The 14,247-nt window shown below is 39.3% G+C and overlaps 2 protein-coding genes across 4 annotated transcripts in view; both read right to left on the bottom strand.

The window, feature by feature from the left end:
- Positions 1 to 4,024: 4,024 nt before the first annotated feature.
- ppifa (peptidylprolyl isomerase Fa) lies at positions 4,025 to 7,659 on the bottom strand (the record flags this gene model as incomplete). The annotated part of the gene is given in 7 exon segments (XM_079758678.1): positions 4,025 to 5,596; positions 5,977 to 6,052; positions 6,572 to 6,668; positions 6,746 to 6,834; positions 7,238 to 7,268; positions 7,440 to 7,626; positions 7,628 to 7,659. Coding segments are annotated over 7 exon segments (648 nt in total). The 3' UTR covers positions 4,025 to 5,460.
- A 730-nt stretch (positions 7,660 to 8,389) lies between these two features.
- The window catches only part of zmiz1a (zinc finger, MIZ-type containing 1a), a 108,949-nt gene continuing 103,091 nt past the window's right edge, over positions 8,390 to 14,247 (bottom strand). For all 3 annotated transcript variants that reach the window (XM_079730581.1, XM_079730582.1, XM_079730583.1), the window contains one exon: positions 8,390 to 14,235. In XM_079730581.1, the coding sequence (XP_079586707.1) occupies positions 14,128 to 14,235 (108 nt within the window). In that variant the 3' untranslated portion in view covers positions 8,390 to 14,127. The remainder of the gene's footprint in view (positions 14,236 to 14,247) is intronic.

The raw sequence follows: 14,247 nt of genomic DNA, 5'->3' as shown, positions 1-14,247 counted from the left end.
TGACCATCAGACCCCCTGGTTCTCATGAGATGACCGCACCCACACACACACACGCTCACACACACATACTCACACACATAGGCCTTCCCTCACTTTTTTCTGCATCTTACTTTTATTTTTTATTCTGTAACTATGAATATTAAGGCCTTTGCTTGGGCTCAACAATCTGCAATATTCTCACTACTAAGACCCTCCCCCTCGTGTGCGGTAGAGCGGAAAGAGTTTGTCCGAACTCTCCATTGGTGGGTGGTGGGGGTTTGAGGGAATATGGAGAAGAAGGATGCCCCAGAATTGGGCTTGATTCTGTAAGACGTTGATAATTCAAAGCAACAGAAAATGGTCACTGTGAAAAACTATAAAAAATATAGAAATACAGTCACTGCGACATCACAGGGTATCGAAAATCATACCAGAACCCCCCAACAGATCCACAGTTAAAGTGTGGAAAATCCTTGAATCATGAAGTATCTTAGAAGCAGACACACAACTGCGTGTGCTGAAATATCTCTTCCGTTAAGAACGAATCCAAGTATTTCATCACTTTCAGGGGTTTGGTTTGTTTTATGTTTACGTAAATCTGCGTCAAAACGAGTGGTATATAAATGCGTGTGGTAATGGGAGCCTCTTTTGACTTTGGTATATAATGTATGTGAGGCCCCTTTTAGTGTCAGAATCGTATTAGGGTCAACAGCACATCTTATCAACTGTGAATTAAATGAGGGATAATACGCCATGCATCCCTGGCTTACAATTGGCCTATTTATTTAGTTTTTTCCTGGTTATTTGAAATATAGCGTGCAATTTCAACGTTTTAACTAGGAAATATAGAAGTGTATCTATCACTGCCTTAATCGCTTCCCCGTTGTTTAGCGACTGCTGTAGGACTTAGAGGCTTTGTGTAGATTTAGTTTGATTTTAGTGCTTTACTTATCACTTCATTTACCCTCTGTAAATATCTATGTTGCCACACGAAACCTTGATTACCTACAGTACATTCAAGTTAAACTCGATACACAAGCAGATTAGTTTAGTTTTTCTCGTCATGGACGGCAGTGCAATAATCATTATCGTTTCTCTATAGTCAGTCATGTCAATGTTTTGCGTACTAATAATCAAAAGTCAGATTCATGAATCCTTGCCATAATATGCTTCAAAAGATGATTCTAAACTGCTTGAAAACTCATGCAAACGCAGATTAGATACTAACCATGCTATTCAAGATATTAGTAGTTTTAGAGACTTTGGAGAAGTCCCGGTGCCTCTCGATGAAACCGAGAGCCATATGGCTGATAGGAACGTGAAGCAAAGAGACTTTGTGTTTCTCCCGGAGCTTTATGTCTGTTAAAGAACTTCCAATAGCTGGCTGCACTGTAGTGCTGAGAATGTGGAGAAGAGAGGAGATGAGCTGGAGAAATGAAATAATCCATGAAAAGAGGCGAGAAGAATTGTGGTCCAGGAATGATATCAGATTTGATAACCAGAAGATATAGAAAGTGACTATGAATGTTTACACTAAGTTGGCTCCTTTTATGAACCAATGTCTTGAATGGAAGTGAGGTACTATCTGTTTACAAGTCCTACACAACTTTTTCACAATGTTTGAGAGATAATTGGTGGGATAGCCATGGCCGACATTCATACAATTGAGACACATTCAATTTGTTCACTAGAGATGCCTTGGACAAGCAGTCCACAAATATTTTCTACAAATGTTGGGTTTTGACCCCACCTAACCTTAATGTTCATGTGCCGTAAAGAAAGTTGTGTGGCTCAGAAATGCCAGGCAGAATATTGTGTTTCCAACAATTCTATAGAGTACACCAAGTGCCGATTTTACATTCATGGTCATTCATGCGGTAATTGGGATGAAGATTGACCTTGGGTCAAGTTATCATCAGATTTGTGGGTTTGGCTAATGAAAACCCTACAATATGTATGCTAATTGGAAGTTACAGTTGGAACTGGCAGCGGGTGGTGTTGGCCCCTGATTTAATTCAGCACCTCCAACCGGCACTTACAAACCAAGTGCAGTTTGTTGTCATGGAGTATCAACAGAGATGTTATGGTTATGTCAATCCTCTCCACAGAAAATCTTTTCAGTTTTATTACTTTTTCAAATGAAGCTGTGAACCTCACTTGTGATCATGGTAACCATGAACAGATTTAGTTTTATAAGGAGTCATACTCGTGGGGGAAGCTGGCACTCATGAATGTTGGGTCAAATTGTGAGAAACATTTAAAAGAGAATGTTTTGTGTCGAATGACTGGACACAGAGGAAAGTATTATGCATGTGAAAGTGATGTACCGCACGTCAGTAGAACATAAGCAGAAGAACGAATCAAGGACTCATACATCGTTGGGAACAATATATATTATATATATATATATATTAGTACTGTATAACTTTGACCTGAACTCGTTGCGATGATAACATTAACAAGACTGATGAACTCACCGTCTCCTTCATTATCATCTGAAACTCACTGCTTTAAGCGCTAATACCTGACTGTGATGTAAAAACATAACCATGGATACCAATGAAGCCATGTGAAAACGTGTAAAAAGGTTTTCATGCTATCAAGATAAACAGAGTATGAAATAAGATTTAGGTGACGAATCACAAGCAAATGTAAGAACTTTATACCAAGCAAAGATGTAAAAAAAAATCTGCTTTCAGAACTATGTTGTCTTGACTTTACTTGACTTTTCTAGTACATTTTCGGTTAAAATGTATTTTTTATTTTATATGAACAAGATGTGTATTTTGGAAACCTTTATAGATGTTGACAATTTTTAAGCAATTTGCAAAAGAAAAACCCACGTTTTTTTCCCTGACAAAGATATTTGCAAATGACTGTTATGTATATATTTAAAGGCCATTATTTTCAAAGAGGAGCCCTTATAAAGTCTAATGCAATATTAAAGCTTTTTATGTGAAAAAGGGCCATTGATGAAAAGTAAACCAAGCTGGGAGGTTTTTTTTTATGTTCTTTTCAATAATCTGAAGGGCCTGTCCAACAGATATATTTATGGAAACATTTTTTACACTTTTTGTATAGAATATGCATCAAGTTACACTAAAAAGGAAATATTGATGTCTACATAAAATGTTAAAAGTTGGTACATAGTTAATACTGTCTCAGTTGTATTCAATGTATTTGTGTTTTGTTTCCTTTTGCTTTATCAGTATTACGTAACCTATGATATGTGTCTTTTATGATCTAATTATCCTTACCAGTCGCCCCTTCCATCCAGAGTACAATGTGTTCAATTTGAATATGTTAATGTCAGTGTTATGAAAGTATATTGTGTCAACATGCAGTCTAACTCGTTTTATTTCCCCCTCTGTATAAGCATGTTCAACTGTGAGCTATAGTTTGCTTAAAGCAACAATGACAAGGTTATTTAAGTGTACAATGATTTCACTAGTCGAGGTAGTGCGTACTTATACACACTACTATGGAGTTTGCATGCGCATGTTTATTTCTGATTCCATTTTTTGTTGTGCAATGTGTACCTATTTAAGTTCTACATAGTGTAGTATTTGGATCTGTATGTAACATTCTCAGTAATTCCAAGATTGTTACTATCCACAAAATATCTAATTTAGCCTACTGATAGTGTAGTTTATCCAGCTTAATCCCTATTTACCGATTGTAATCTGTTAAAACACCAATGCCGTTCAATTGGAAAGTCGTGTGTGTGTTTGTGCGTGTATGCTCCGTTGTTTACCATTTACCATGTTTCATTGTGATGTTGTGAAAGTGCTTGTATTTGAATTGGACAGAACACAGATGCTGTTTGGCACACAAGGAAAGTCAAGCTTACAACGTTGCCCACCAGGTCTGGTTTTCATGTCCATGAAAATGGCATTCCAAAATGTGCCTTATTTGTTGAGTTTGCGTAACAAACACTAGTGCTTTAGATCTGTCGGTCGAATAAAAAGTTGTGATGAATGAGATACGCTTTTCATATGGTTATTTTACTGCAGTTTTATTTGTTTAGGTTCTGTTTGTAGTAACTAGGTGTTTCCAACCGACTCCACTTGAGCTTTATGCTGGACGACTCCCAGTTCCTATCTGAGATAAGTATGGACAATGCGTGCCATTTTGCTTTCCCCTCTTCCTCCCCCACAGCTAGCATGTCTGCATTCTAGGTGGCGTGCGCTGTAAACCGCTCTGAGGAAGGGCATTGCTAATGGTTTAAATATGGCAGTTGGGTCATGTCCTGGAAGGGCCTTGTAAAAGATTGATTCCCCCTCATCTTGTAAGACCACTCAGGTGAAACTCACCACCACACGTTTGAGATATTGATATCGAGACATTGAGAACGTTAGAGTTTGGCACGTATTTGAACTCAGTGGAAAGGCGAGGATAGATCTGTATACAAAAAAAAAGGAAAATGACAGGAATGGAATGCAGCCAAACTAGAATCTAGACTTTAACTGCGTTCAAATCAGCATAACAAAGATGTTATTGTTTTGCATGTCTCTTACAATTTGGCTGCTGCTCTTGCTTTTGTCTTGCCAAGGTTCCGCAGCGCAATATTGGACATGCATTCCAAATAGCTCAAACCTAACCAGAGGGTGGAGACGCAAATTATATCAAGTTTGTTACAACATCTCGCTAACTTAAACAGAGCGAGAACTGGGAAAATGTCTCCATGGCGACAATGTAATCGTAGAACTCAAGCAAACGATAGGTCAGCGTGCATATGGTTTCGCTTAGGAGCAGGGGATTCTGCCCTTTCACGTTGCTTCATTATTTACTTTCATTAAGTATTAGCTCGATAAGCAGCAACACCCTCTGGCGCCGTCCGACCAAAAGGTACCTCTGAGCTATCGAGGTAAAGGACTGATCCACAAACACAAACACATTTCAAACTGGCTTCTCAAAACAATGAACAAAGATTAAATAATCTTACACTGGCCAATCAGGCAACAGTCCACATTTCTAGATTTTCCCACAGATTTGTTGTAGATTTTAACTTTAAATTGCAAGAGATTGGCTTGCGAATGTGTGACAAAAAGTATGTCAAGATAAATAAGTTGACACACAGTCAAGCACTTGCTGATAAATGGGACTTGAAGGCATGATGTCACATCCTTTCCTCATGGACAGGAAGAGGTCCAGTTTCTAAAAAAAGCAGTTGGCTCATTTCCAGGAGGTTTGATTGAAAGTGGGATGGATAGTTGCACTCTATCAGGACCAACGCAGTGCGGTGGGCCAAAAGTTCAAGAGAAAGTATGGACTGCAACTAGTGAAAACCTTATGGTATCTCGGAGTATAAGCGACATTGCAGTGAAACAATGTTCCGATACGCCTTCGTGCAACTTCAATAGAAATGTAGTAAAAGACGAACTCTGTTTGTTCTGATTGTCCCAGGAGTACAGTGCCCTGGTGGTGGTCCATTTGAAATGGCTTGATTAACCGTCACCTCTGATCAGAAAAAGAACAATGTCAGTTCATCTGCCCGCAGTCGACGATGGCGATCTTCTTGAGCACGCCTCCGTCGTGCAAACCAAACGCCTCCATCTTGGTCACGACCTCCATGCCCTCCGTGACCTGACCGAACACCACATGTTTACCGTCCAACCTGAGAGATCAAAGCAAGAGACCAAACTTGCTGACTCAGAAAGGAACAAGCACTGTAATCCACTGCACCGGTTCACATTCTTTTGTTTACCAACTACACATGGAAATATGAAGAACCGTGACTTGAAAAACTAAAAACAGAAACGGATACAGAAAGAAGCTTTTGGCGACAGGATAGTCTAGTTGGTGTGCTTGACTCAAAGACCCAGCCAAAAGGTTGTGGGTTCGAACCCCAATATCTGCAGTGTGCCTAAACGAGATGCCTTATCTCTAATTGCTACAAAAAGGTATACCTGTGATGAGTCGTTCAATGTCAATATACTTCAATTAAAACACACAAAAGGAATATACACACAAGTGTTTAAATGTAACTTTACATACCATTCTGTCTTAACACTACTAATGAAAAACTGCGAGCCGTTGGTGTTCGGCCCTGTATTTGCCATCGACAAGGTTCCTGCAAAGCAAAGGAAATGCGGCATTAGTAAAAATAACATTTGAAAGATGATACATAACTGCTAAAAGGAAACAGTCTTCATGACGTCTTAGACCATTGGGAATATTAAGCAGCTTTCAGTGCAGTTACGCAGGACCCTAGCCTTAGAATTGTCTTCAACAACATAGGGTAAGAGTTAAGACAGAAGATCAACTATTATTATTAAGGGACAGATTACACTGACCCACTCTGAAAGTAGGTCAATCACTTAGTATATCTATATCTATAGTGTGGAAAATCGACACGTAAAGACAAAACACTGCCATCTAGTGAGTGAGTAGCAGTGGATGCGTTGAATGAATGAATAACTGAACTGCACTATAACAGATAAGCTGGAATGATTAAGGCAGGCCTATCTGCAAAACAAATTTAGATATCTCACTATCATTACAGAATATAAACATACATATAATGAAAAAAAAGTATATAATGGAATGTTGAATAGCATCTGTATCAACCTCTAGCTGTCTATTTATTTACCTGGACAGGTGTGTTTCAATTTAAAGTTCTCATCTGCAAAATTAGTGCCATAGATTGATTTCCCTCCTGTTCCGTTGTGATTGGTAAAATCTCCTCCCTGCAAATATACGCATTAGTGGAAAAATACACAATATAGATACATTTACTGTCGACAATGCTATTTGTGTCACACACCTGGCACATGAACTCGGGTATAATTCTGTGAAACACTGAACCCTTGTATCCAAAACCAGGTTTCCCAGTGCACAGTGCGCGGAAGTTTTCTGGGGAAAGAAAATTTAAGAAGTGGGTGGTGTATGTCCATTACTGCATTACACACTGAAGTACCCTAGCTTTAGCCGCAAACGACTAGGAGGACGTCCGGATTACAATTCCCTCAATGGAGAGCCCTATCGATTAAAACATATGTATCTGCTCGCATTGAATGACGATAAACTCACTAATATTGCACCAATACGGAGAACCTTGGGCCATCTTTCTATCGAAATGCCTTTGGTTTATATAAACAAAAATCTTCATGTCATGCATGACTAACTTGTCAAGAAGTCTGTGAAGCGTTCAATCACTTTAGAACACTGAAAAATGTAAAGTTTCGAAGACTCTTCGGCAGAAAGTTGCTGTAAGGTGAAACATCCTCACGGGCACCATCATAGAGGCTCTTCTCACCTGCAGTCTTGGGCACTACTTCTGCGTTAACCTAAAAAAATGACATTAAAAATCGAATTTTAAATGAAGAAATATGTTTTTTAATATTCATTATATAGACGGTCATGTAAGCTATCACAAGCATGTGTTGTCTGTGTGTACAGTGACGATAACAGGTCACTGTTGGGGGGCTAACGTTAGCTGTTATTAGCTCAGAGCTAACCTCTATGATAATTCTTCCAAGAGGTTCGCCGTCAGCCTCAATGTCCAAATACAAAACGGGATTCTTGACAGGTCCAGAAGACAGCAACCGGGATGAAGCAATGCCCACTGAGGAATATTTGATACGGTTTTTTATTTGCAACATCATTGCTATGAAGTTTAGGGGACCAACTTCTGTTAGGACTCGCCTTCCATAGACACATCAGTGTTTGCGTAGGCATACGTGTGACGTCATTCCCTGTCAAACGGCTACTTCCGCCAACTGAGGTGCAAGAGAAAGGTCTGCGGGATCAAACAGTCAACACTGGCATCATCACCCACATCCAAGTAGAATTACCAAATCCATTATATATTTATTCTTGTTTTAATACAAGTATAAGTTGTTTTGTTCATTTAAAAAGTTGTTAAATAGCTATTATTGTTGTTCCTTGTGCTATATTTATATACCTACTTTTTAAGTAGGCTACTTTGGTTAATGACATGTTCAGTCAATTTTGTTATTGGTTCTGCAATAATTTAGCAAATATAGCGAGGTAGGGTCTGATGTCGACTATAATAGTCTATCAGAAGATATTTAGTGAATTCATATAAAATGAGGGTGTTGACAACGACACCCAGAGGACACTGAACAGAACTGTATCAACACGGGCGAGGTCAAACCAAACCCAGACATCCCTTCAATCCAATTAAAAAGAACAAAAACCTCTCATTTCTTTCTGATAACATTTAAAACACAAGTTATCTATTTATTTTTTAAATTATGATTAAATCTATCTTTAAAAAAATGGCATCATGAAATGTTTGACGATATTGACTAATATTAAATAATTAGAGAGTTGAACGATATTAGTTGCCTAGTTCTTAAGCCATTGTTAGAAACTTGCAATTAGTACTTCATTCCAACCAGCATCCTAATCAAATTGTCGGTTGTGAAAGATGCAATGACTAAAGGAGTAGATGTCTGACACAGAATACATTGTGTTTCATCTGAATACATATTTATTAGATAAATATTAGGATGTCACATCATCTAACTACATACAGATTTGCAAGACTAAAAATCACAATATGTTTATCTGACCAGTTTAGAATATGAAATAATTGTACACAGAATGTACAAAAACCAAAAGAGAAAACTGTCACCGTGCGTGTCAATGGCTCCAGATTGTACATTTTCGAGCAAATTTTGCCAAATTGCATAAAAATTTGACAAAATTTTGTACAAACTTGATTTGGGTCTAGGCGCCAAACATCATGGCTCCACGTCTCCCGAGTCCCAATTATACCTTTAAAGGCTCCGAATAGTTTTGTAGCACCTTTATAAAGTACACAGGCAATAGAGAAGTACACGGAGGTTCACTATTACACAAACTGAAAAAAAAGGTTGTTTCCCGCCCCCCCTTCTCCACCGACACTGCAACATTTTGGGGGGCACATAAAGTTTTTTACACAAATGAACAGGCGTGGTTAGAGTGGTCCGCACAGACGCCATCAAACATGGTTCCATTCTCTCAATTCGCGATATCTGACAGGAGAATGCAAGCTTTACAAATTCTAGATACACTATGCACACTCGCCCTCCCCCCTCCCCCGGAGAAAATGAATACTTTCCGTTAACGTGTCTATTTGTCATTTACATTATGTACATCGACCGCCCTTCCTTTTTGCTACATCCAAACCTGTGATCGAATATAGGAGGGGAGGGAGGGGAACTCTCCGGACTTATGTTTCATTTTACAATATATCTCTTTTTTTTCTTTCTTGTTTTCTATATTCAGGTCGTAGACCAAACTGTACAATTTGTGACTGGGCAGGGAGCATCAAAAATGAATCTTTTAGATTTTTTCTTTCCTGTGGAGGGTTGAATTGGAAGTTATGATACACTGTGTATGGAATCATAATATATCAAATGTGGCAGTGCAAACAAATTGATAGACAGATAAACAAACCAATACAAATTGATTCAACTATGATATGTGATACATGAAAGACGCTGAACTCTGAAGACACACACATTGACTGTTGTGTTCTGTTATTTGAATGAGTAAAATATCCATTTTGAGTTAATCTAGTCAACCAGAAATATTCCAATTTCCTTTACTGCATACATTCATACCAAATTAAATCAATCATTGAAACAAAAAAGAAAACAAAATACAAGACAAAATAATAATTTAAAGTTAAAACAATATAAAATGTGATACAAATACAAACAATCCTCACACTTTTCCCTCCACAAAGTATCAAAAAGCTCATCCCCGGACAAGAAATTACAGAATATTCTGTATATTCTCACTTAAAATACACACGATTATTTGTTTCAATATCAAACAAATGTACAGGCTATTTGGGACATATAAGGATGATGAAAAAAAACAAACATAAAACACAGACAAGCAAGTAAAAAAAATATTTTTTATAAGTAATTCATACTTTGTCCTGCTTGATGTGTCCACAAATTATTTGAACTGATGCATTGTCACAGTAGAAATTAAACAGAAACAAGGGGGATATCTGATGGCATGGACAGCGAAAGTATGTTTGCAAAGGTGATTTAATTATTACAATAATGCGCTTTCCATCAAGATCTTTGTATGTGCATTTGTATCTGTGTGTGTGTTTGCGTGTGTGAGTGTGTCTTTCTTGAGAAATTAATTTTTTTGTACTAGTCAGGTAAAAAATATTACATTACATTATTTGCTACAATCACAAATAATTCACAGGGCAGTATTTTATATGAAATGGATTTTTTTTGCAACAGATAAGTAAAAAATAATTACGCAATTGGGTTAATTCCTTCATAAAAAGGAAGAATGTAGCGTGGCAGTAACATGAGAGCGGTATAAATTCGACTTAAATAGGAGACATATGTAAAAAATTAAAGAAAATGAAAACGAACAATGAGGCATTCAGGCATGAAGCTCTGAAGCAGTGGCTCTGTGGCCAAGGTGTTGATTATCCAGCGAACAAAATCAAATAATAACGATGGCCATGACACTATCTGCCACTCCAAATGAACATAAATGAAATACAGTAAATGACATGCATGATAGATATCAGCAATGACCCTCGAGGCTGAGATTGAGCCACAACAGAGACACATTAACTTTTCAGCCCAACTGAACTGAAGCTCTCCATCTGATTGTATGGATGCTGTGGAAGGACAGTGAATACTTCCTCTTGCAAGTGTGGGTGAGCCAGGGAGCGCAAACACAGATAGATCAATGCCAAAGCAATTTCACATAGTTGTGTCCTTTCGTAATTTATTCCTCTTGTTATCAAGAGTATGCACGGACCAAACTTAATGTTAGCAGGATGTTGTAATTGCATGATGTGTACTTATAACGATAACGTAAACAAACACGATCCAGGCTGAACCTAAATTTAAAAAGCACTGCATAACTTGTAGGGCTGTGTATCTGAATACATTGAAGTTTGTGATATGGGACATGAGAAACAAAAAGAAAACAGAGATTGAGGTGGAAGTTATAAATAGGAAGGGTACATAAGAAGATAAGAGGACCAAGAAAGGATGAAGCATGTTTAGTACAAAGAGACAAAAAGCAGGGAACTGTTGGCACACGTGCACTTTGGAACAAAGTGGGGGACTCAATTTAATGAGGGGACGACAAAACATCACAATAAATATCAACAAAACTAAAGATACAGGGGCCGGACCAGGAGAAGGGACTAATGCACTAAGACCAGACCCATTAGAGTGGATTTTGTTGTCACGTCCATTAATGTATGTTTTCCCTTTTATTTTTCCAATTCTGTTTTCTTTGCCTGCTGAAATTCACATACGCACCTAAGGAAACTAAAGTGCACACAAACACATACACAGGTACGCACTTACACACACACACACATGCACACACACACACACACACACGCACGCACGCACGCACGCATGCACATGGACACATACAGTGGGGCAAAAAAGTATTTAGTCAGCCACCAATTGTGCAAGTTCTCCCACTTTAAAAGATGAGAGAGGACTGTAATTTTCATCATAGGTAAACCTCAGCTATGAGAGACAAAATGAAAAAAAAAAATCCAGAAAATCACATTGTCTGATTTTTTAAGAATTTATTTGCAAATTATGGTGGAAAATAAGTATTTGGTCACCTACAAACCAGCAAGATTTCTGGCTGTCACAGACCTGTAACTTCTTCTTTAAGAGGCTCCTCTGTCCTCCACTTGTTACCTGTATTAATGGCACCATTTTGAACTCCTTATCAGTATAAAAGACACCTGTCCACAACCTCAAACAGTCACACTCCAAACTCCACTATGGCCAAGACCAAAGAGCTGTCAAAGGACACCAGAAACACAATTGTAGACCTGCACCAGGCTGGGAAGTCTGAATCTGCAATAGGTAAGCAGCTTGGTGTGAAGAAATCAACTGTGGGAGCAATTATTAGGAAATGGAATACATACAAGACCACTGATAATCTCCCTCGATCTGGGGCTCCACGCAAGATCTCACCCTGTGGGGTCAGAATGATCACAAGAACGGTGAACAAAAATCCCAGAACCACACGGGGGGACCTAGTGAATGACCTCCAGAGAGCTGGGACCAAAGTAACAAAGGCTACCATCACTAACACACTACGCCACCAGGGACTCAAATCCTGCAGTGCCAGACGTGTCCCCCTGCTAAAGCCAGTGCATGTCCGGGCCCGTTTGAAGTTTGCTAGAGAGCATTTGGATGATCCAGAACAGGATTGGGAGAATGTCATATGGTCAGATTAAACCAAAATAGAACTTTTTGGTAAAAACTCAACTCGTCGTGTTTGGAGGAGAAAGAATGCTGAGTTGCATCCAAAGAACACCATACCTACAGTGAAACATGGGGGTGGAAACACCATGCTTTGGGGCTGTTTTTCTGCCAAGGGACCAGGACGTCTGATCCATGTGACGGAAAGAATGAATGGGGCCATGTATCGTGAGATTTTGAGTGAAAACCTCCTTCCATCAGCAAGGGCACTGAAGATGAAACGTGGCTGGGTCTTTCAGCATGACAATGACCCCAAACACACCGCCCGGGCAACGAAGGAGTGGCTTTGTAAGAAGCATTTCAAGGTCCTGGAGTGGCCTAGCCAGTCTCCAGATCTCAACCCCATAGAAAATCTTTGGAGGGAGTTGAAAGTCCGTGTGGCCCAAAAACATCACTGCTCTAGAGGAGATCTGCATGGAGGAATTGGCCAAAATACCAGCAGCAGTGTGTGAAAACCTTGTAAAGACTTACAGAAAACGTTTGACCTCTGTCATTGCCAACAAAGGGCATGTAACAAAGTATTGAGATGACCTTTTGTTATTGACCAAATACTTATTTTCCACCATAATTTGCAAATAAATTCTTTAAAAATCAGACAATGTGATTTTCTAATTTGTTTTCATTTTGTCTCTCATAGCTGAGGTATACCTATGATGAAAATTACAGGCCTTTCTCATCTTTTTAAGTGGGAGAACTTGCACAATTGGTGGCTGACTAAATACTTTTTCGCCCCACTGTACACTTATACAAACACATTCAATCGTACACACACACACACACACAGCAGTACACACACGTGCCTTCATACACACACACATCTGTACAGACACATGCATTTATACACACACATCTGTACACAAACACACACAATCAGGTGCACACCCAAAAATCATGCATCCATAAACAGACACAGGTGCCCACAAAAACAGATGCATTTGTACACACACATCCGCTCACACGCACACAGGTGGGCGCACACAAACACATGCATTTGTACACACACATCCCTACACACACACACACATACAAAATCTTTGCGTACACACCTGTTAGACTGCAAAAACTGTACCTTGGGACAGCGTGCTTCTGTGTTGACACCAGAGGACATTTTAGCTTATCTTTCTAGTGCTGTGAGTGTGAAGAGGTCCTGTGTTGAGGTCCAGTTAGCAAGGAGATGTCCGTGACAAAGCGTCACCAACCCCTCCCAGGAAGTCAGGGTTCAAAGGTCACGGCCTGTGCCAACGTCTTGGAAGAACGCGTTTCAGATAGGATAAAAACAATGTTTCTCCTGTAATTCTTTAAAATCTTTTTTTTTTCTTTCATTTTCACTCTTTCACAAAAAGGAAATTCATAATTAAAAAGCTACAACACTTTTTTTTCCTTTCTATTTCCAAAGGGTTCTCCTCTGTGTTGTTTACAAATGAAATGATTATATCTGCACAGTTTGTAGTCATCAAATAGTCAATATAGATATCATATATGGATATATAATATCAATTTTAGTGCCAGCCAACATGGCCGTGGTGTGTGTGTTGTTTAAAAATCAGAAGCATTGGAGATGTGGGTTGGGGGTCTTTACACTGAAAAGGTGAGGAGGAGGAGGGCTGGGGGGGGGGGGCTTCTCATCGATTCCCACACACTTCCCGACGAAGATCTTTGCATGAGACAAGTTCCTATCAAACACATCAGTTTGCAAAAACGACAGTCAAGTTTGTGTGCGTGTGTGTGTGTTTATATGCGCATTCGCATGCATAGGGAGCTGTCCGACCCTTGTGAGGTCAGAGGTTAGTCGGAGTGTCTATTGACAGAAAACACCCACACACACACACACACACACACTTTTCGCGCAACCGTCATGACACCCTGTGTGGGGGACGGTTTCAATGGGGAAAAGGTATAGTCGTTGGGGCTAGTTGTTTTCAAAGAGGGACAGGAGATCATCATTGCTATTGGTTGGAAGGTCGGGAGGGTCCAAGTAGGAGAGCAACTCGTCAGGGTTGGCCAGCTCTGGAAGCAGCTGTGGGGCAAA

This window comes from Pollachius pollachius (assembly GCF_949987615.1).
Source record: "Pollachius pollachius genome assembly, chromosome: 2".
In the NCBI taxonomy this organism is placed as follows: Eukaryota; Metazoa; Chordata; class Actinopteri; order Gadiformes; family Gadidae; genus Pollachius; species Pollachius pollachius.
This window is presented reverse-complemented; position numbering and strand designations above follow the sequence as displayed.